The 25227-nt window shown below is 35.3% G+C and overlaps 1 protein-coding gene across 3 annotated transcripts in view; it reads right to left on the bottom strand.

Annotated features, from left to right (window-relative positions):
• The window catches only part of LUZP2 (leucine zipper protein 2), a 584575-nt gene extending 564749 nt beyond the window's left edge, over positions 1–19826 (bottom strand). For 2 of the 3 annotated variants that reach the window (XM_010330380.3, XM_074401250.1), the window contains exon 1: positions 19463–19623. In XM_010330380.3, coding sequence (XP_010328682.1) covers positions 19463–19524 — 62 coding nt within the window. In that variant the 5' untranslated portion in view covers positions 19525–19623. Of the gene's footprint in view, positions 1–19462 lie in introns of all 3 variants that reach the window. The other variant, XM_074401251.1, reaches the window with a different exon arrangement.
• Positions 19827–25227: the final 5401 nt, after the last annotated feature.

Raw genomic sequence — 25227 nt, 5'->3', positions numbered from 1 at the left:
AAACCAAATGATGAAAAAAATTGTTATATTGTGGGAGGAAAATTGTTTTCTCAGTGATAAAAAGACAGGAATTATCCTTAATTAAGAAGAGCCTCTTATACACCATAAACATTAGAAACATGAAAGGATTTTTCTTTCTTCAGACACAATATAAAAGTAATCATTGGAAGAAAAATAAAGTCATTTTTTAATAAGTCGAGATTAAACTCTCATTTAACATTTTAGACTGATAAATTTAATCTTCTGAAATGAATTTTTAAGAAAGAAAATTATGGATATTGGCTTCACAACTTACCATAATCAGTGATATGACTGATGCCCTCATTGAAGTGATAAATGTTTTTGGAGTCATTAGAGAAAAAATAAGTAGAAAATAAATAGAAAATGTTTAAAACATAACATTTACATAAAATGTAATATGTACCTACAATGTTCTTAACTTTAGTAATAAAGATTATCTTATACATGTTTCAGATAAGATCAGATTATCTTATACATGCTTCAATTAAGATTTCAAATAAAATTTCATGTACATGTCTCAACTTAGAACACAAAAAATATGATTAAAAATATTTGCATTTTATATTAGGAAAAGGTTAAAAGACAAAAATGGCATAGATGGTAATAAGAAATAAAGCCTTCCAGAGAACATGGCACATAGATTGTATCACAGAGTTTATTCTTTTAGTATGTAAAAATAAGTAACTCACTAAGCTGTTGAAACTAAATTTTCTAGCCTTAAGGGAATGTGATTATGGGACATAGGTCACATAAACAGATAGCTGTTACCTAGGAAGCTGTATTTTTTGTTTCTCTGATTATAGATTTGCCTTCCTCCTTACCTACATTGTTTTGTAAATTATTGCAAATGACTAAAAAGCACCAGGAAAGACCTCTTCCCTCTTCACTGTTGATCTTCATTTTAGATTAATTTCCGTTACCTTTCTCACACACAAACTTCATGCTGGCATTTTGTTTTAAGATGCAATGTTAAATATATTCTTTTAAATTGTAAAGAAGCCACATGAAAAAAGAAATCAAACTTTAATTAAATTGTTGTAACTCATAAATCAGCCTTGTGTAGAAAATAATTGTAATCCTGTTATATTTCTTTGTTTTCTTCCTATGTAAGCACAACCTTAACTCTTAACTTTGAAACACTAATCCCATTTCTCTGGAGCCTCTGTATTTTTACTGGAATAAACGCCTAAAAACGGGATTCTGATATTTCAATTATTTCAGATTGGCAAGTGGTCATAGAAATTCATACTGATGTAAGACCTACTCAAATGACATGCAAATAATTTTAGGTTTTACATTCATTTCCATAATTGAATGTTAAAGAAAAGTAGCACATATTAATCAAGTGTAAGTGTCAGGTCTTTAAAGTGTGTAATCGGTTAATCTTCAAAACAGGACTTCACCATTGGTTATTTTCCCAATTAAATGGAAAAAAATGATATCTACCATAAGACATTTTTAGCAGCCCATACAAGATCACATAACTAGTGATGTGCAAGACTGGGATTCAAATCCAGATCAATCAGTCTTTGTCTCAGGTCAGTTCTCACAGAAGCAGAACATAACTGGGGCCTCCTTGGAAAGTTGATTTATCAGGGATAAATGAGAACTTTCATAATAAAGTGAGAAAAACACATGATAGGATAAAAATTCAGCAAGGAAGTGGTCCCAGCAGAAGAATAACTTTACCTGGTCCCTAGGGGAGCTCTGGAGCACAGGGTATACCACAGAGGTAAACGCACTCTGAGGCACAGAGCCTGCTGTTTTTACATATATGTCCGTACTTCTTAACTACTGAGGAGCCTATAATTAGTTCTGTCATTATTATTATTTTATTTTAGCACCTTTCATATTGCTATTCTTTTCCTTGAATTTGTTTTCTCAAGCAAAAATTTTTGGCTAAAAACTTCTAAGTCTTGAAGCCCATATGAAAATCACGAATTCTGTGACACTTTACACAGCTATTCCCAGAGTTGGGAAACTTTGCTCTTTGCACCTTTTGTCTCCCTCTACTTCTATGAAGGATATATATTTTTTATGCATCTGGGCTCCCAAGCACTTAACATTACTTTGTGGTATGTTCCTTGATATATTTCAAGTTCTTAGTGAATATTAATTAATTTATATACCCTTAATTGCTCTAAACCAACCAGTTGCCCAGTTATCCCTCTTACTGGTTGTAAAAAGTGTCATTTACAAACAGGGGTCTTTCAGCTCAGGAGACTAAACTTCTGTAGGAAGAGAATAAGTTACAGAGAATGTGTAGTCTCCCTAAAATACCACTTCCCTCCTTGTTCCTCTCCAATGCTAGGCACGGTATTATATAATCATATAAAAATAACATTCTAGGTGAATGTAGAACTCATACAACAGAGGACTTGGTTAATTTCCAAGAAGTTATTACAAACTTTCTGGTTCTAATCTCTGCCCTGATATCAGGGAAATGGTGAATAATAGACCTTCCAGCGTTCTTCACCTGTAAACACTAAGAGCCCAAACCAGTGGAAGTTTTAATGACAATGATTGTTCACCACAGCCTTTGCTCTTACTAACAATAATTCATTTACTCTCCTCTTTAGGACATCTGATCTAAAGTCACGCAATAAGTCACCTACCCTAAAGGGATTGATCCTGGACCAACCAGCAGTTTTGTGAATTTAGCTGTCCTTGAGCTAGACTACTTTCATAGAACAGACCTCACCTGAAGGACTAACTCTTACTATATTTCTTTCTTCAACACCAATGGGAAGAATTCTTTTAAAACTTGCACTAATAAACACATTCAGGTAATCTTATTGCTGTATTGTCATAACCTCCTTTCCTTACGCTTGGAAATACCAAAAGGAAAAAATAATAATACATTAATGAATTTATGTTAATAAAGTTTCTTTACATAAACAACAAACATACATTTAGTTGATTCTGTATGAAAATGGTACCCTGCAATTCCCCACAAAGTGAAATTTATAATCATCCCATTGACCAGTGGGCTTGACAGAAGGAGAGGCAAGATCTTATTATGTGTTTTCTCTTAATACTGTAATATACCTTCCTCATTCTGTGATGTAATCCCTCAGGGATCCTCTCCTTCTCAGCGGCCCTGGGATGTGGCTACAGATTATTTGTCAGGGTCACTGAGTTGTGAAGCAAATTACTTATTCTGAAACCATTCTTATGTTACAATGCTCTCAGTTTCACCATGAATAAGGAACCAAAGACTGATCATCACCATCTATTTCTCTCTCTCTTTTTCTCTCTGCCACTTTGTCTTGAATTTTCTTATTCCAAGAAAAAAAAAACAACAGTCACTCTCTGCATTCAGTGGACGATTTCTCTCCCACCAATCTAGACTCTTCTTCCACAGCTCCTTATTCATTGCCAGGGGTATGCCACATGCTTCTGTTTATGGGCACTGTTTGGGTACCACTCATCTTTAAAACATTTTATTTTCCAAAGGTCTGCTTGTGTTCCCAGCCTGATCAGCTTCTTCTTATAAAACAAAGCCAGGGAATCAAAACTATGCTTGCAGAATGCTCTAACTGCACTTGGACACTTCAAAACATTAAATCAGTTTCGTGCTTATATGGTCCTCTACTTAGTATTCTATTTGGCAACTCTTACTTCCCAGTCTATCAACTTTTCCTCACCTCTTTGAGATAATCGTTGTCTGCATTCAGCCTCTGAAAGGTCAGAGGGAGACAAAAGGTGGTTATCTCCCAAAAGAGTAATTTATTCATTTCTACCAGGGTTTAGTGTTTGCTTCGTATTAATGGAATTTGTTGACTGATCTTCCATGGTACACCCCAGGCTTTAGAATCAGAGTACAGTGCCCAAAGCATGGCCCTGCAACTTACTGTAGCTATAAACACTGACAGTCAAAAAGTAGCCACAGGAAAAACCATATGAATCATGTATTATATAGATCCTAAGAATATTCAAAAAGAATCATCTTTACCCTTTTAATTATTTACAGACAGTCTAAACAGCAATACAATTTTAAAGTGGCTATTGATATTTTAATGTTTTTATAATATCTGAAAATAGTTTAAGATACGGTCATTATCCCAGAACAAATCTCATCTATATTATTCTCGTTACATTGATTATAAAAATGAAATAAAACCTTACCAATGACTTCTAAAGAATGAAGGCTAACCATCATATGACTCTATAGCTTTTCTTTCAAATACAGATGTTTTTGGCTGAGATATGATCAAATCTTTTGTGAATCCAAAAGCAGGCTAGGCGGACTGTATTTTTAGCTATTTCTCATGTCAGCAAATACAATTTTAATTATTTTAATTTTAGGAAAAATTTATGATATTAGCTTGTTTCCATGATTTGAAAGAATATTAATATCTTAAGTGGCAAAATATCAATACCATCTATTTTCTTAAAATAATAGTAATTAAAAAACAGAGACTGATAAAGTAAAACTATGTCATCTAAAAAACCATTAAATTCAGGAATTAAAAGACCTATTTCAACAAGCCAAGCTATATTTAATATACAAAAAGTAATGTTGAACTTTGTGTTTAGTGTTAGAAAGGGATTGAATAACAATGTAAAGTCGCTCTTTTAACATTTAAATTTGCATTAAGCATGATTTAGACATTTGAAATGAAAACCATCATAATTATTCATTTGTAATTTTTCCAAAAAGCTTTACATAGTTAGGTAACCTCATGATTATGACAAAGTTCTCTCAATTTTTATGAAAGACTGATGCTGCTTCAGCAATAAAATATGTCATGTATTATTTTATTTGCCTATTTTCCTTGTCTCGGTTGTACTATTAATTATTTGTATCACTTTAACAAGTTATTTAACATCTATGAGCCTCAATTTATAAAAAATGAAGGCCTGGAGTGGTAATAAAGGCTCACTGAGATCTGAAATTTTAAAATTCTAAAATGGTCCTTAAGATTTATACTAGCAATATTCTACCACCGCCACTATCTGTTTTTTCAGCCTGTGTCCGTCACCACATTCTTCAGCCCCTTCACCTTTTCCTTTGCCTCCTGCACCATCTTCGTTTCACTTCTTACCCTCGTCAGCCTAATATACGGAATCTATTAATCACTCTTGTCATTATAATCATGGCATTCCTCTCCTGGTTGGACAAAAGTATACAGAGAAATTCCTTCAACTTTCTTTATTCACCATCCCCCTAACAGATGTCTTCTTCCAAGGAAGGAAATTGTGGAAAACGTCAATCTCTGGTAATATAAGATCCAAACATAAATATATGTGCATACTAGTGGACATTACCACAGTGTGATTTTTTGAGGTTAGCGTAAATAATAGACACACTTTGCTAAGACTTAGTATAGTTTACTTAAATTTTTAAAAATCATCTATATTATTTAAGTATTCTCTTTCCACTCATCAAAAAAAATTCAAGAAAGAACAAAGCAAAAGGCATGATTTAATCACTTAGTAAATATTTAAGCACATAAATATTTATTATGTCTAAACCACAATATAAATCATAAAATACAAATGAACTTTGCCTTTAAAGTAGTCCCTTCAGAAAGCATGTCTTAAGTTCAACATTTAACCTTTTACTCATATTATCATTGATAAATATCTACTCACATAAAGATTATTACTTGTAAATACTCCTTATTTTTAGGCATATTCCCTAGTTTTGTCCCTAGCCAATATCCAACTGATGTAAACTTTTACCATACCTGTAAGCTAAAATAATGATTCCATTCCAAAACACTTGTCATTAATTTTTTAAAAAATTTTAAAATTAATTTAAAAAATTCTAGTGGCAGACACCAGCTTTCACATCACTATACAGTAAGCTGTCATGTAAAACAAAACGATTTTTTTTCTCATCAACGTCGGAAAGAACTTTGAAGACAACCTGCTACACATCATTTCACATAAGTTGCAGTTTCCAAAAACCTATGAATGACATTAAATAAGGGCTTACTGAACCCAAAAAGAAAACTTCTTTTGGAGCAATTGAAGCAATTTACATAGCAAAGAATTAAATAAATAGTCAGAAGGGAAGGCATAGATAATATGACAGCTTCCAATATATTCCTACCTGAATATATGGCACAGGTAAGAAGGCTACCAGTCCCAGGTTCCCTTTTACATGGGAATAGCTACTCTGCTAAGACTAGCAAATGGGGAATTGTCATAAAAAGAAAGCGGTGTGTCCTTCCTCCATGCTGCTATTTAGAAGGATGATTTGAGCTCTAGTGTCCACCTTGGATCCTGAGCGCAAAATCCTGAACAGAGCAACAAGCTGGAAGGCGCTGGAGTCCTTGCTGACATGGCTAACTTATCCACTTGGCACAGCAGGCACAGTGTCAATGGCTAGTGGATCCCAACCTTTTTTTTTTGGCACACAAATATTTTAAAATTTGTTTTAAAAGTAGAATTTTAAAAAATGAATTTTAGCTTGAAGTATATATGTAGTATTAATATTTTAATCTTTATATCAGCACAGTTTCAAAACAATATGTTATATAATATAGATGTGATAAATGTATATGTATTTAATAGAGTAAGGGTTGATAAAGTTTAAAGTAGCTGAAGGCCATGAAAGTTATAATGCAGCTCTGTTTGCCTACTTGCTGACCATGGAGAACCAGCCAGCCCTGGATTTCCTACCTGTTATATATCTTAGGTGTGAGTGAAATAAATTCACATTTTTTAAAGCATTGTAATTTGGGATTTTCTGATGCATGGCGGAAAATCCTGAATCTCAACTGATTAAGGTGGCAAGGTTTACAGGTAGGTACTCACATGACTTATGAAATGCACCCAAACCAATACAGAACCAAAGCCAGTATGGTAAAACATGCCAAATATTGCATAGGCACCATCTTCTTTAGTCCTGCCAGGCTGGTAGCTGTTGCTTCATCTTCCAAATATGAAAATGGGTAGCATCACAGTTAAAATCATCACTACACTCAGCTCTTTCCTTTTCTTTAAGGCATAAGAGCTAGCCATCCAGCAACTCTACCTCCTTTGACCCCCAACTTTTAAGGTTCCCAAGCAACTTTGGTGTTGTGAATGTGGAATTCAGAGCCCTGGGTTTAAGCTATCTGGTTGCCATTACTAAAATTATCTTCCTCTATAAAATGAGTTTATTACACATTGCTACATAAGATGCTGTGTGGAGGTATGAGCATGTATAACAATCAAAATTAAAATACTATAAAAATGCCAGGTATTATGTCTCCCTCACACATTGCCCACTACCTGTCAGGGCCGTCTTTGTGAATCCATTTAATGTTATGTCACTTGAGTAAAAGACAATATGGGGAAATGTATACATAATTGAATTTGCAAGTCTAATGCTCCTTGGAGAGAAAGGTAGACATAGAAGAAACACCATAGGGATTACTGGAATCAAGCTAATGGTAGTGTGTTGCCAAATAAGCCTACTCTCAGGAATAAGTACTCAGAAAAATGCAAGATTTTTATGAATAATATATTTAAAATATTTATAAAAACATGCATATAATATATACTACATAATTGTGTATATACCATGAAATATATATTATATATGTTATATATAAGCCTATTTTCAAGGAGAAATAGAAAAATGCAAGGTATCTATTTAAAAATATTTATTAAAATATGCATATAATATATACCATATAATATATGCATATATAACATATTTTATATGTTACATATAAGCCTATTTTCAAGGATAAGTAGAAAAATGCATGATGTCTATGAGTAATATATTTAAATCTTTATCAAAATATGCATATAACATATACTACATAATAGATACATACATATTACATATATACTATGTACACTACATAATATACTATATAATATATAGAATATACAACATATACTATATATTACACATACTATATATCATGTAGTACATATATGCCTAATATAATATGCATATATTATATACCTTTGTTTAGATACAAATTTTGAGGAAAATGTATCATTCTATGAATTAGTTAATTCTAGAACAGTTATGACTGTACCATACTTCACAGTGTCATCTGATTACCCGTGGAAGAACAGTTCTAGCCAAACGACTTCCTAAGAAAGATCTAGCCATTATTGTTACATGGTAAGGCTCTCAAGACATACTAAATGTGAATGTTGAGTTTGTTGCTTTTCACATCTAGAAAACAAAAGGTGATACTGTCTATTACATGAAAGGTCTTGAGAGTCAGCATTCAAATGGCGCAATAATCTACCATGTACTGAACCCTCACTCACCACACATATTGTGTGTGTAATAAGTTCTTTTTCCCACAAGTCTACATGTAATCCCAACAGCTCCTTGGTTTCTGAGTTACTTCCCAAATACCTGGCCATCAACAATTTTATTGCTAATTTTTATTGTCTCAGGAGTCTGACATTGAATTAGAATCCTGAGTCTTATGCCTATTAAGTCATAGGTTCAAGTCTCATCTCTATCCCTTTTTGATTTTGTGATGTTAGGTACATCAACTTGTGTAATCCTTAATGTCTCATTCTGTAAAGCAAGCACTTTGGAAATAAGGTACTGAAAAGCATTAAAGTAACCTTAGACAAATTTGTAGTACAATTCTTACACAGAGAAAACAAGCAGTAACCTTTAGCTATTATAAATTATTTTTAAAAATTCAATTATCATTCTGAGCAGTTAAGAAGGCTACCTGGAATCACACAAGTAGAAGATACCAACCTATAGTTAGAACACAGATCAGCCTGATTCTACACACTCGTTCCTAAGTGCCACAATTAACACTTAGAAGACATCTGGAGCTAGGCAGTAGAAAACTGTAGTTCATTGGTATTTTTAAAAAACAACCTCCACACATAAAAATATTACTATGCTAATATATGATTACTTTTCTTTTATAACAAAACAAAATAAAATAAATATTTTAGCTAGAACTTGAAAGAAAAGATCTGTCATCTTCAGTTGTGAGCTTTCCTGAGAAAAAGTAGCATTTTGCCTTCCTTAACTGTATATAAAATTTCAGCTACTTATTTATTTGTGGGAGGGAATGCAACTAGAGCCCATAAAGGGAGCCAATATAAAAATGTAAGGCCGTTCCAGTGCTTCACTTTACAGTCTAGTAGGCACTGTAGTATAGTGATTAAGAATGCATATCCCAGTGCCACTCGGCCTTTGAATTTAGACTCCACTGCTTACTAGTTATAATGTTGCCCAGGTAATATAATTCCATGTGCCTTAATTTCTACATCTATAAAATTAGGGCAACATCAGTAATCATTTCAAAGCTTATTGTAAGGTTTAACCTGGTTGACGGTATTCTATGACTGCTAAGTATTATTCATTTATATTATTATAAGTATATTATTATTTATATTATGAGTCTTTTTTACTCTAGGAAAATTAATTGATGATACAGAGGTTAGGCACTAAGGCAATATGACTGGCATAGTTGCACATTCTGTTTAATCCACACATTACTTCAAAACAAAATTGTTTAACATCACACAAAACCAACCACCATTTATGGGGAGTAGGGAGAAGATGATCAAAACTTTCATTTTTATCAGGTAAATAGTACTTCTCATTTTGGAAATTCAGATTTCCTGCCCCAAGTAGACTAGAACAAGCATTTAAATGGCTTTGTGTGTAGGTCTTATTTATTTATTTATTTGCCTCTTTATTATGTAATTTGTAATGATGAAAGCTAGGGAGGGAGATAAAGTTTTAATTCTTTTCAAAAAATCTCAGACATTTCACCCTTTATCACATATTTTCTAAATCCATTATGGCCCCTGATAAATCCATGTAAAATATTTTACATAATTTACTTTATTTGAGCATTTTTTCATCCTTTAAAAGAAAGGCATGTGAGGCAGAGAATTATCTTCCTTTAAGTTGACTGATAAATGCAGCCTGCTGCACAATGAGATCCTCATTTACTAAATGTATTTATATACATGTAAAACCTGGTGTGATTTTGGCCAAAACATCAATATCTTCCCATTCTTCTGACTTCAGCTATAATTTGCATGTTGAGTAAATGGCAACGAGATCTAAGTATACTAGACTTTATAGTTCTGAAATACTAGAGCTGTGGTTTCTTAGCTCTCATATACATAAGAAGCACCCAAGTTACATATAAAAGTGAAAATTGAATGTCTAGGTTAGGAACTGAAACCTGTCTTTATAGGGAGCAACACAGATAATTCTCATTCAGTTAGAATGAGGAGCATACTTGGAGAAACTCTAAATTGAGAACGTTTATGTTTTCTATATATAAATGATGAAATTATCTGGCAAACTTTTGTATTTATAATAAAGGCTTTTGGTCTTCAAACTAATGAATATTTTAACTGATTTAGTTGAAGAATATTTTTAATTTACTCTGTCTCACATGTTGAAAACATGCAGTCATTTGCCAGTATGATTTAGCTTCTGCATTCTTTTTTGTAGTACTGATTATTACTTTCCTTCACTGTACATTTACAGAGATTAGATTCTATATAGGCAGCCCTATAGTTTCATTCATAAAGCCATTCTCAGAATAATGACCTAGGATCTAACCAGTTTCTAGCTGGGGGAATATGGGATAGTCATTTAATAAGGGCAAAACTCAGGTCTCCCTAGTGATGAAACATGTATGAATATAATGTGTTATCATAAGCAAGGATTAGGTGACAAAGAGTAAATAGCCAGCCTTCTAGAGATATGATAAGTTCTCAGAATTCTTGGTCTAACCTATAGGTTAATAATTCTATAAAATGACCAACTGAAATAAAGATATATATATAGAACACACACAACTGATTTGATATACTTCAATGTCTTTCTAAAATGTCAGGAAAAGAAAAATTTCCCCTCACTTTTTAAATGTAAACTTCCATGTAGAAGGAGTTCACATTTTTCTCTGTGGCATCTGAAGGAAAAAGCTACATGCTTCCAACAATATAAAGATTCTTCAGCTCATAGCTGTGTCTTCCTAAGATGTTATTCTAATTTTCATGCATTTTCTTGTTTCTTTTATAATTCAGAGACTTCCCCCACATTTTCTGCCCAACGCTTAGTTTACTGAAAAGACCAGCAATAAATGACTGCAAATGTTAGAAAAGAGAATGTTATATATAAAGAAAAAGCAGGAAGGCTAGTGGCTGGGGCTTTTCCTTCCACTCTTTCAGTCTCTTTCCATGCACATTACATACCAATAGCTCAAGTGTGCTAAGTGTCTCCTTTCCTTCTACTATCCTAGCACCTCTTCTGGACCATTATTTGCAGTTCATGACCACGCTTACTGCATTGTAGGATTACTTAATTTTACAAATCCAGGATCTTCACCTTGTCAATTGGCTTGTTAATATTATGCTGCCCTAGCTTTAAGATTTACACATTTAGTTCTGCCACCTGTAGGTAAACTTGTATAATGACCCCTCTTTAAAATAATATATTATGGGAAATATAATTATAATAATTATCTTATAACTATATTTAATATTTAACCATATTAGCAACATAATTTGAAGCTCCAGGCATCAGATAGAAACCAGGTCAGGTAATATTGATTTTCCTTTTTTTTTTTTTTTTTTTTCTTAAAAATGTTACAGGTATTTAAATTAGTGCTCCCAACTGGAATTGGTTAAGATAACAGAGACTTGGCTTCCACATTGGACTCAAATCATCTGCATGTTCTTAAAGGAAAAATACCATTTCATTCATTTTTTTCTGTCTGTAATAAGGTAGGATAGGAATGAGTTCCACGATCTCTTCATTGACAATTCTAACTTGCCTTACAAAAAAGCCAGCATAAGATTTTTCGCAATGATCTCTCTTGCTGAAATACATATACAATCTGGCAGGGTAAAATTTTAATTAGATAATATAAAAACAGCAGTATAGTGAGCTGTGTTTCTCTGTGCTGGATACTAGTCTTTATACATTAGCTGATTCAATCCTCTTGACATCTGTGAGAGAGGCACTGTTAAATATGGCTCAGAGATATTCATCAACATTTCTAAATTCATACAATAAGTAAGTGATTCAAAGTCTCCGTCTGAGCTCACATTTTTTGGATTTAACCTCATGCAACATGACAATCACCTCTTATCATCTCCATTCCTCCGCTACACTCCTCAACTCCATTTATCAGCACTCACTGAGTAAGTGATTCTAGATGGTAGAGTATGTTTTGAATCAGAATATGAAGGGCAAAAACCATCATAACGCTCTAAAAAACAGGTAGGAGGAAGTCAGAAGTCGTCACATCTTCCACATGGGACATGAGATGAATGTCCCAGAAAGGGCATTAGCCCTTACAAATACCTTAACTAAGCTCTGACAACTAGTTTGGAAGGCAGTGAGTCACTGCACATTTTTAGTCTGATTTCTTTTCTAAACAAACAAGTAAAAAGAGGAAACTGAAGATGAGATGCCAAATGCTTCAGTTACTCTCTAAAATGCATTCTGTCACACAAACAGGTAATGTTTCACACCTTCATGAAAGCCATACATTGGGTTAGTTCCCTACTTGCCCTGAACCCAGGAGAATCTTAATAGAAAAGAAATTATAATTTTATAATTTTGGCTGTACTTGACCAGAACTATGAAAAGTCGTAAGTATTTGGCCCTAAATACTAGATATTATCATTTTACTTTTCATAGATGAGAAATTAATTTTCATTAATTAACTTAATGTTTCAGAATGGTTAAAGAACCTTTGGAAAGACAAAGAGCTTATTAAATGTGCAGGTAGAATAATCTACAATCATCTGAACCTAAAAATGTTATTTATATAGCTATAACTATATCATTATCAGATAAGCTATGATGAAAGCGTAGAGAAATGTAAACAAAAGAAAATGTAATGTCATTTTCTAGTAAAGCTGGATATGAACATATTTAGGAACACATCTTTGCAAGATAGTTAGCATGCCGCCCATTGAGAAATACCACAGTTTCAGCATAGCTTTAGCAAGTGAGAATTATATGAGCAAATGTCTGAGAACCATAGTTACAGGAAATACTTTCAATGGAAAGATCTCAAAGGCACAAAAAATATCACCTTACAATAGAACTGAAAGATCAACAGGAACCATTACAGATGTATCTTTTGGGAGGTAAACTGTGTGCAATGATGAGAACTCATTAATGACTCTGCTTTGAGTTTTGCAAATGACCTAGAATCTTATTTAGGCCAGCTCATTCTTAAAAAATCTACTGAAAACAGGATGTTCAACTTCTTGTTACTGTAACTCCCTTTGTCTATGGCCTGTTGTTCTATGGTGATTATATGTGGTTAGATAATTTGTTTTAAAGTTTACTTTATACTGCATAATAAATAGAATAGTTCTGGATGCTTCATAGGTACCAACTAGTCACATGTTGCTTAATTACAGAAGAGCTATGTCATGGAAAGCATTTACATAACAGAATAGAAAGAGTAGAGTGGAAAGTTCTGGGTTCTAATTTGTTTCCCTTTATAGCCTTGGGCAAGTCTCGGTCAGCCTGGGTTTCAGTTTTCTCAATTCTAAATCACAGGGCTTTGGACTAGAACACAATCTTGTGTTCACAGTATGTTTCCCAACAGTAGGCTTTTTAAAGTACACTTAAAGAGATTAAAACACTGGAAAGCAACATCAAACAATTGAGACATAATTGCAATGCAATCACTACCTACAGTATAATCATGTCTTCTAGGGTTTATGAAAGAATCCTCAGAGCACACTGTTATTTTGTTGACCTTCACCTTGTGTCTTCTTTACTCATGAAGCAAAGTTCTTACAAGTCTTAGTAAATATTTGAACTTTCTCTGATGTAAGCTTGACGTGATCTGTACCTTTTATCTACTCTTAGCGGTAAATTACACCATTTTCTATGATCCACTCAGTTGATAGATGCCATTGTTAACACATTCACATTCACACAGTAATCTACAGCAAAATAAAGAGAAATATATCTTTCATGTAATAGTCAGATTTTATTGCATAACTGTGAAAAGTTTATGATAATGTATGTATAAACTAGTTGATACTCGACAACCACTAAGGCTATTTAAAATCTGACAGTTTAAGTTCCCTTTCATATCGTCATTTTTCAGACGATAATAGTTGGGCTTCACCTGTATCAATGATTCTTAATGTGTTCTTCATAGTAGAAAAAAAAGTCAATACTATCTTTTATTTCTTTTTCTAAACATTTGTATCTTGCTGGTAGATGATGAAATCAATGAACAATTAGAAAACAAAGTCATAAAAACTTTCAAATCTACCATACCTATGTAGCTTGAAAACATCTACTTTTATTCATTGACACGTATAACTTTTGGTTTCTAAATTTATAGCAATTACATTTTAATTAGGTATACAAATGAACAAATATACACTTTTAGGTTAAATCTCATTCTAAGTCATTAAATTAAATATTCCCAATTTTCATAACGCTCACAGAAGTGCACAGCACCATCTTTGCCAGAAACACTGTGGAGAAGAACTAGCCTAATAACTGATTAACCCTCATTACACCTCCAGCTTCCTCTCTTCTCTACCAATCCTCTTTTTCTTTTGGATGATACTGTGCTTCTTGTTAATTTCATGTCACCTAATCGATTTGTATCTATTTCTTATCATTTTTTCTGCTATATCCAAATCAAACACAAAGATTTTATAAAAGTAATGTTAATAGTACCATAATAACTGTACAGTACTCTGTTGAGTCCTTACTGTGTTCCAGGGAATATGCTAAACCCTTCCTATAGTGGAACTCATTCAGTCCTTGCAATTGAAGGCTGTTACCTTCTCAAGCAGGTGTTATGAAAAGGTCTGTTTTCTACATCAGAAAATTGGATAGAGAGGATAAGAAGTTTACCTAACAACATACAGTAAGTGTTGCAAGATACTGAGGTTGATTACACAACATTTTTCTTCTCAATGTCCTTGGAAAGTAAAGTTGCCTCTGATACTCCTTAACTGGCATTATTCACTCTTTCCTTCATTCGGACTTAGAAATTTGTGTAAGATTTTGTTGTTATTTACCAAATTTTGCTTTATATATAGTTATTTGTATATATGACTAGATGATGGATATATTTAATGTATTGTTTTATTGCCCTGATAATTCATGCAACAACTGACTGATAGCAGGCACATTCTTAATGCATAATAATGAAACATCAAAGACATGTCTACAGGGATGAAGACAGGCTCAGAGAATTTTTTGGATTTCTCAGAAACGGAACCATAATTTTAAACAGTATCTATTTAATCAGGTTACTTAAATGATTTAGCACCATTTGTTAAAGAGATTTTAGCAAATCTTCTAGAAGTCACTGAGAAACAGCCACACACTTAGTTTCTCATAACGCACACGAGAAAACATTATTCCATTAGAACTATGCATTCCTCAGTGGTTTCAGTGATTTTTGCTTTCTGGTTAGAAGGTCAAGTTCTTCCTTTTAATTACATGCAGTTTGGTTAAGGACAACTGTACAGACAAATCAAATATTTGAGGTGTCCCTCTCATTAATCACAGAGAAAATTTAATCCACAACGATAATCACCAAATAAGTCATTTTAAAAACTGCTATTGGAAATTGGTGACTAAGATCTGAAACTGAAATTTGAGAAGTCAAAATATTTGTGTGTTGATATCTTCTTAAGAAAGCCATTCCTCTAACTCATTTACACAGAAGGTACAGTTTCTAATCACAAATAAAGGAATGTAGGTAGGGTCCTGTAAAATGTCATGTGTGGCACACACTGTGCACAGGACTTAGGAAACCCATATTGCCTCAAAATATTTCAGGAGAGTTAAGGTAAGACTGCTTCTTGCATCAGATTTATTTGGGTAAAAATATTTGTTGTGTGTACTCGTCGTGTTTATTTCGATTCTTGTCCTTTATTCTCCAAATTATGTTGATCTTGAGGTTAGTTTAATTCACAGAACAAATAGCCTGGGGCATCCTCGATATATAGTATCGCCTAAAAATAGATTCCAAAACAAACATGTGGTACAACTGCTGATCAGAGGGTCCAGGAAAGACCTCTAAGGTGACTCCTATTGGGAGGACTATAACCGACCGACCATCTGCTCAAAGTTCTTGCTTCATGGAAAACCACCAGAAGTCAGTAGACCTTCACTCCTCCCTGCCATGTCTCTCTCCCTATTAAGTCATTTAAAAGTTAACGATCCAAAGGCATCAAGAGTATAACCACAGCATAAAGGAACAGAGGTTCAGCAGACTAAAGAACAAGCCTTCTCCAGCACTCCATGGGTCCCTTTTCACCAAGAACTTCTAAAGAATTTTTCACCCTACCATTACTTTCAATACCTACACTTTCTGAAGTGAATTACTGGCTACCCTGGAATAGCAATTTAATACCATACAACAAGGCTATTTTAAAAGTACAGTCATTTTACTCCAAAGCTATTAAACCAACATGTTTGCTTTCTTTGACCACATTTATTTGTGTGCAGTTTAAATGAGTTTCTGTATTAGTTACATCATTCATATCATTAACTTGATTTTTTTGTAATTTATATGCACTTTCTAAACAGGAGAGACCATGTGCCAGGAAATGAAACAGGTCTTTTTCTTCATTTTTTTTTTTTTTCTAAAACTCTATGGGGTTTACCAGTAAAACAGAAAAATGCTTGGCTTTTGTGTAAAGTGAACATTTCGCTTTCTTTCAGGACAAATAAATTAACTCTGATTGGGGGCCATTGATGTTCACTGTGATGAAATTACGGGATTTTGTGCTTCAGCATCTAAAGTTGCTTCAGAAAAGGTGAGGAGGAGGAGGAGCAAACAGAGAGAGAGCTATTTAAAAGGCAGCATTGTTTTCTATTCAAAATTTCTATTTAAAAGGCAGGATTGTCGCTGTGGGATAGATACCATTAAACCTGTTCACAACACAGTCAAAAGACTACCTTTTCACCTTCAGCATTTGTTTCAGTGAACAGATAACTTTAAAATAAACTGAACTTCAGACCTATTGGAAAGAAAATAGCAAAGTATTAAGGCACTGCACTCAGAGAAAGAGATGAGGAAGCAAATACCTTTTTGCATTAAGAGTCTCCTCTCCAAGTTCCCTACACTTTGGAAAGAGTTTGACAATAAAAGACAGGTGACGTTACTCAAAGGTTATAGAAAAACTAGCAATTAGCACCCTCTGCTAATGAATCCAGCATGTGAAATAAATGTGTGAAATACCATTTGCTTCACTTACAGGACCACTGACTAAGAAACTAAGTTAACAAAGTCTTTGGCGAGAAAGCCCAATGTCACAGGTGGCCATGGCTGAGCCAGTCAGCTTTTCCCAGCAGGACAATAAGCTCATCCCTACTAACGCAAGTGTCCTTTCAAAGCTGCTCAGTTTAGGTTGTAATCCGCACAATAACCATGTGCCTATAAGAACTGCTAACTATTGTACAGCCAATGGCCTTCTGTTGGAGATCTTTAAAACATGTTCTCTTCTTGCAAAATGACACTGATAGTGCCACATTCATTTTCATATTTTATCGACATCACAGGGTATTCTGGGTATCCAGTAAAATGAATTGCTACATAGTAATCACACTAATAATAGATGCTATTTATTATGAACATTTCATTTTTTTCAAGCCCAGCATTTTCTTCTGGTAAAATTTAATGACCCAGTCATAGTTTTCACATACAATCAGCATTGCAGAAGTTTCAGAGCTAAAGTGAACTAGATGGCTATTCCAGTTTTTGTGGTAATAAGTGTGTTTACTATGTTTAAAGAAATGTATCCCTATCAAAATCAACACTTTCATGAAAGGAAAAGATAATGGCTCTTTGACCCTGTATTAGATAATAAACATTAAAAGTTTGGAAGCTAGAGACTATATAGCTTTTTCATTCAATTAAATTATAATATCTTTAAAAAGCAAATGTACTTTTGGAATTCTAGAGATAGTCACAGTCTAAAATCACTGTGGGCTGGATTTCTATTGTTTAAATATTTACTATTTTGTGCATATGTGTTGACTGACATCTACTTAAGTGTCCAAAGTTAGAAAATTTCCTTTCTCTAGAAGACTAAATCACAACACGAGAGTGAATGGTAAGAATTTAAAGAATAACTGTGATGCATAATTTGTATTGAACTGTTGAGAGCTAACTACAAATATTAAAATAGGCTCTGTATTTAGAGCAACTAATCATAATACTGGGAAGCAAACTGGTTTTCTTTAAAACCATCTACATTTTATGAGTGGAAGTGACAAGCAAACCTTAGACAAAATGAAGAATCGAACTCACATTTCATTTTAAACTGGCAAAGTCACCTAGGCTTTGTTCACAAGGAAAGACTAAATTTATCAATTATTGAAGGTAAATGAAATAGTCCGTACACTAAAAGGAAAGTTTGGTTACATAGGCCAGAAAGAAGGTGTGTAAGTAGATTAGAAATGGAATCAAGAATTTTACAGCCTTGATTTTTAAGACAGTGAGTTTTCTTCACCCTGTTCAATTTCAGAATTAGAAACAACCCTATTATCTCCACTTTATTAGCCATCAGATGCACAATCTAATAACGTTTCTATTCATGTAGATTTGAAAGGGTCTTCATCCTGTGTGGGTTATTTTATTTTACAGTAGCCAAGGGAAAGAGGTTGCTGCCAATATGATGCTAAGGGCATGCAGAATAAAGACTCAGTCCTGGGCAACTAAACAGTCCACCTTTGTACTGTGCTTGTGGAAGAAGAAAGGAAAACCATCACAACTTTGGGACTTGATCAACAGTGGGGAGTCACAAAACTCTCCTCAATCTCTGCATTTTAAATCTCCACTAAAAATAGCTCCTCTGTAATGGGGCTTAAAGTCCCATCCATGGCCAGTGATGGAGTACAGTACTTAATTGTTTCTGACTGGGGTCTCTGCATCAGCACTCTGAGAGTGTCTTCTAACTTTTAATCGCCTTCTGTGCTCTTTAATTAGACCTGTTCACAAGACAGAAGAAAACGCCTATCACTAAGCCTATCCAAGACGTTGAAACAGGCCATTTCAGGAGTCTAGGAACTTTTGTACAAGTCTTAGCATCTTCCAGGATTAATCTGTTTCCTCTGTTTCCCTCTTCCTTAAATCAAGCACACCTGGGGGAAGGGACCAGCTCTATGGCTATTCAGACAACTCCAATGCCTAGCGTCAGTTCCCTCCTTGTCTATTTCCGTTCTTTATTTTGTTCTCTTGCCGCGTGTTATCTGTTGGCTACTAATAGGACCTGAGGGAAAAATGTCTTTTCTTTCCGTCTGAAGAGGAAGCTCTTGATCCCCTTTCTGAGAGCAATCCTAAGACTTTCTCCAGGGGGCTGGGATAACTAGAAAAGGGCTCTGCTCTCTCTGAAGGATTTCACAGTCCAAGCCTTACAGCGTCCCTCTTGCTAAGGCGGGAGATGCAAACAGCTGAAGTGCCTTGACCCCCGCTGGTGACCCACAGTAAACCAACCTCGCCCCGCGCAGCGCCCCTGGACTCACCTGGTGCTGAGGACCAGCGCAGGCAGGAGAGGCAGCAGGTAGTGCGCGGGGCTGAATTTCATGCTGCTGCCTGCCGGGGTCCTCCTTCCCTCGCTGCCTTCGCTCTCTCTCCTGGGGATCCTGTGGCTCCTCGGTACCCGGCTCTGTTCCCAGCCCGCGAGGCGCCCTCTTCGGCGGCGGAAAGGCGGAGACGGACCCACGGACGGACGCCTGGTGAAGACAGGCGCTGGGAGCGAGGAATATCTTCAGGAGTGATGTCACCGGCGAGGCGAGCCCTGCCCGGGATTGCTCGGCGCTGCCGCTCCGGAGCCCGGAGGGCGCGCTGTCACTCGCGCTGGAGGCGGCGCGGGGAGAGGGAGGGGGGGCCTCGCGATCGCCCCGCGCGCTCTAGTCACCGGGCTGCGCTCCGGCCGCTCGCGCGAGCGCCGGCCAGAAGCTCATTTATTCCCGCGGCTCCACGGGATGGCGAGGGGCGGGGCGCGGGGAGCAGAAACCTAATCTGCCGGTAATTGAACTTGCGTACTCTGCAGGAGATGAGACCCAATTCACTGGGAGAGACTTACAGACGCGGAGGGTCCTGGGCAGGTGTCTCTCGTCCGCTTAAACGGGGTTTGGAAGAACGTCGCCCTGGAGAGAGTGCTTAGAACGTTGTTCTAATTAGAACTGCATAATGATCTGCCTGACACAGATGGAAGGAAGCCGGAGTAAGCAGCGTCCAGAAATGCACTCTCAGCCCGTCATGGCATTGCAAGCTTCTTAACCCATGAATGTCGTCGACTGCAAAGAACCAAAGAACGTTTCGGGACCGTTAAGACATCTGCCGCTCTAGGTTTTGAAGCTTTCTGATCTTCCTCTGATTTCACTCTGTTTGTACCAGCAGCTGCCAATGTGGTTGGACCTAGTGGCTCAAGTCCACACACCTGAAGGAATCCTTTTCCTCGGGTGAAACTCATCAAGGAGACCTAGCAGGAAAAAAAAAAAAAAAAAAAAAAAAAAAAAGTCATTAAAATGCTAGCAGTAATCAACTGGGAATGACGGTACTGGAAGGCAGAGGATTTTGTAGGTCATTTTGTTTTCTATATTTTTAAATGTTCTGTAATAAACAGCAAATATTTAATAAGCTCTATTTAGAAAATTTAATTAGATAAATTAAATAGCAGGATTCCAACAAAAAATATCCTTTTGCAAAAGCAGTTCTGAGAAACAGAACTTCTGCTACTGAGATATTCATTCTAGGATCTTTATAACATGATATGTTGCATGTGTGTGTGTGTGTGTATCCCATCAGGATATTATCCTACTTAAATAACTGTGTAGAAAGCACTTCACACATTTTAATTTAATATTCATAAGAGCCATCCTAGTGAAATAGAAGTTAATATTACCACTAATACAGATGTGAGCAGACTGAATGTCATCAAAATGTAGCTAGCTATATTCGAAAACACCACCACCACCAAAACAACAACAACAACTGGTTCTACTAAATCCTAAGAAAAATTCCACTGCTGCCTCAAACATCACACCTAGCACTCCTAGCCCAGTGTTTGACACAAAGTTGTGTTCAGTAAAGGCTGAGATGCACCAAGACCCAAAAGACAATGAACAGCTGTGTCCAGGAATTGCTATCCAGAGGATTCAATTCATATTCCAATTATTTCAAGGGCAAGTTCGTTACAGAACCGTTTAGATAATGCATCCTCTGTAATCTCATTTTTTAAGACATTTGTTAAAAAAAATGCATTTGCTGTAAAGCTTTATTTTAAAGAGGATGCAAGTCTAAAAGCTTAACCATCTAATTTACTGATTTGTTTTTTTAAATGGGATTGAAGGTTAAGACATTCATATAAAATAGATTAGCTTTAAAATCCCAAGCTGCTAAACTAGATGAGTAATAAGTTTTGAAAAGTGAATATTAGCCCATTGGGCAATAATAGTAAGAGCCACAATATTATGGATCTTGTATATACCCAATAAGTAGGCATAGTTTATTTGTATAAACTAACATATGAATTGCTTATCATTTACAAAGAAAAAAAATGACACCACACTCCTAAAACAGAACTCTGATTCCAAGTAAAATATAAACTCTATAGTTTGTGCCTGCCAGGGCTTTCCAACAATAGATTCCCTGCTCATTTTGAAGGAGATCACTTGAGTTGTATACTCAACAAAGACATATGGCTACTTGGTAACTTTTTAAAAACGTGTACACCAGGAAATAACACTCATATTTGTAGAACGTTTTTTCTTTTTTATGTAACAACTTTGCATCCCTTATCTTATGTCCTAATCATAGAAACCAAATGTGGTAGTTATTTCTATTATTTTTCTCTTTCACAGTTAAGGTGACAGGCTCAAAGTAGTTAAGTAACTTGCTCAAGGTCACTCAGTGACTTATATAGTGGCAATTCAGTGGCATTCAAATTCAGTCTGCATCACTTCAAACTGTATGCTTATTCTAGGGGAAAAAAAATTATACCCATGTCAGAAAAGACTTTCCCCAAACTACGTTTTATTACTTTCAACTAGGCATACAACATAAAACAACAAACAAATTACCTAATATTATCAATGAATAAAAAGTATCAGAATAAACTTTCTTTACACTGTCTTTATATTGGATATCTATAAAAAACCACAAAGTTTGTTGGCCTTTGTGCATTTACTGCAAGCCACAAAGAAAACAATTCCCCCAAAAAACATCTAACTTGGAAGGGCATGAGAGCAACACAGTAGGGAAATACATCTTGAAAGGTGAGCATAAGTGAGATTCTTGAAACTCCCGCAGATTTAGAGAATTGAAGTATTATTTTGAATTCAAGTACAGATGTGTCTCTCAGCAGAAGTCTTTTCTTCTAGGAAAATTACAAAACCAGGAATCTTCATCACTCATGACATTCTGTCCACATGGTCACATAAAAACTCAAATCCAGAATAAATTTTGTGGCTTGGGAGAATTGGTAAATGAATTTTAAAGATACAGTAGTACAGATAGCAATTCACTTACCTTAATCTACTTATCCTATGCTGGGTCCGAACACTGGAATCAATGAGCATTGTTTGTAATAACTGTGCCGAAGTCTGGTAAAGAAAATAAAGAAAACCCAAGCAGTTGTGCTGAGTCTCTTAAAGTGCTAGGATTAGGGGACATAGAAGCTATTTTAAAAACGGCTTTATTGAGATTTAATTCAGGTACCAAAAACTTCACCATTTTAACATGTATAATTTAGTGTTTTTATATACATCCACGAGATTATGAAATCATCATCATTATATAATTCCAGAACATTTTCATCATCCACGAAAGAAGCCCTGTACCTATGAGTAATCACTCATTTGTCCCCTCTTTATCCCTTCTCCTGACCCCCAGCAGACACCAATCTAATTTCTGTCTTTTTTAAAAAAAATTTATTTTATTTTATTGCATTTTAGTTCTGGGGTACATGTGAAGAACATGCAAGATTGTTGCATAGGTACACACGTGGCAGTGTGATTTGCTGCCTTCTTCCCCATCACCTATATCTGGCATTTCTCCCCATGCTATCTCTCTCCGGCTCCCCACCTTCCACTGTCCCTCCCCTATTTCCCCCCCAACAGACCCCAGTGTGTAGTGCTCCCCTCCCTGTGTCCATGTGTTCTCATTGTTCAACACCCACTTATGAGTGAGAACATGCGGTGTTTGATTTTCTGCTCTTGTGTCAGTTTGCTGAGAATGATGGTTTCCAGGTTCATCCATGATTGACCCAGTTCTTGACATTCCACATAAATTAAATCATCCTATATATGGTTTAATGTGGGTAGTCTCTTTCACATTCATGTTTTAAAGTTCATCTGTTTCATAGTATATATCGTTACTTCATTTCTTATTGCTAAATAATACTCTATTGTATGGATATGCCACATTTTGTTTATCCATCCATTAGTTAATGGATATTAAGGTTGTTTCTATATTTTAGCTATTATGAAAAAAGCTGCTATGCTCATTCACATAAAAGCTTCTGTGTGAACATCTGTTTTCAGTTCTCTTTGATATATACCTAGAAGTGGAATTCCTGGATCATATGGCAACTCTATGTTTCATATTTGGAGAAACTGGTGAACTCTTCTTCAAGATAGCTGCACCATTTTACATTTTCATTGGTAACATAGGAAGGTATCAGTTTCTTTACAACCTTGTTATTTGCCATTATTTGCCTATCATTTTATTGTTATAGCCATCTTAGCTTATGTGAAGTCTTATTGTTTTTATTTGCATTTATCAGATAATCACATTGAACAGTTTTTCATGTGCTTACTGGCTATTCATATACATTTTAAGAGATGTATATGTTTAAATTATTTATTTCGATTAATTTTTTGAGTTACATTTTTGGGTAGTAAGAGTTCTATCTATCCATTGGCTACAATTCCCCCTTAGATATGTGATTTGAAAATGCTTCCTAATCCACGGACTGTTGGTGTCATTTGCAGAACAAATATTTTTAATTTTGATAAAGTTCAATTCACCTAATTTTTAATTTTATTATTATGCTCTTGATGTTGTAGCTAAGACATCTTTGCCTCACACTAGGTTATGAATATGTATGCCTATGTTTCTTCTAAGTGGTTTTTTTTTTGTTGTTTTGTTTTGTTTTGAGATGAAGTTTTGCTCTTGTTGCCCAGGCTAGAGTGCAATGGTGCAAACTCAGCTTACTGCAACCTCTGCCTCCCAGGTTCAAGGGATTCTCCCGCCTCAGACTCCCAGGATTACAAGCACCTGCCACCATGCCCAGCTAATTTTTTTGTATTTTTAGTAGAGATAGGGTTTTACCATGTTGTCCAGGCATGTCTTGAACTGCTGGCCTCAGGTGATCTGCCTGCCTCTGCCTCCCAAAGTGTTGGGATTACAGGCATGAGCCACTGCACCTGGCCTTCTTCTAAGATTTGTATTGTTTTAGATCTTAAAGATAGGTCTGTGATCCAACTTTTGTATAGTTGTGAAAAGGAGGCTCAGCTCCATTGTTTGCATGTGAGTATCAAGTTCTCCTATAATTATTTGTTGGAAAGGTTATGTTTCCGCAATTTAACAGCCCTTCTATTTCATCTCTAACAGAGTGATACATTTTTTCTTATTCAATTTCTCTTTCTACCCTCATATTCTAAACTCTCATATCTCCTAGAGTTTCATTCTTAAACCTCCTCTTTTAAAATTCTGTACTTTTTCCCAAGGTGAACTTATTTTTATGCTTTTTACAATCTTCAATATAGTACGAATCTTAAAATTTACCACAGCCTAGAATTCTTCACGGAGACTTTACCTGTGTTTTATATACCCATGTAAATATTGCAAAGTAAAATTCAATCAGTTGAATACATCCTCATTCTTCCTGTCTGACCCTTCAATTTATCTCCTTATGCTTCCATCAACTCAGTCACCCAAGTTTAAACCTGACAGTTGTCTATTACTTTTACCTCTAGCTTCTCCCACATATAATCAATTACCAAGCCCCAGAGATTTTACTTCCTAAGTATTTGTTTATAAGTGTCACACTTCTATATGATACCTGTTACCTGGGCTCTAATTAGAGGTAACCATCTCTTGATTCCGAGTGTACTTTTTACTTTAAGATAGATTTTCCTGGGTGCAGGCAATTCTCCTGACTCAGCCTCCTGAGTAGCTGGGATTACAGGCACGCGCCACCATGCCCAGCTAATGTTTTGTTATTTTTTTTTTTTTTAGTAGAGATGGGGTTTCACTATGTTGACCAGGATGGTCTCGATCT

Source organism: Saimiri boliviensis, chromosome 6 (assembly GCF_048565385.1).
Source record: "Saimiri boliviensis isolate mSaiBol1 chromosome 6, mSaiBol1.pri, whole genome shotgun sequence".
Classification (NCBI taxonomy): domain Eukaryota; kingdom Metazoa; phylum Chordata; class Mammalia; order Primates; family Cebidae; genus Saimiri; species Saimiri boliviensis.
Note: the sequence above shows the minus strand (reverse complement) of the source record. Positions and strands in the feature narration are given on the sequence as shown.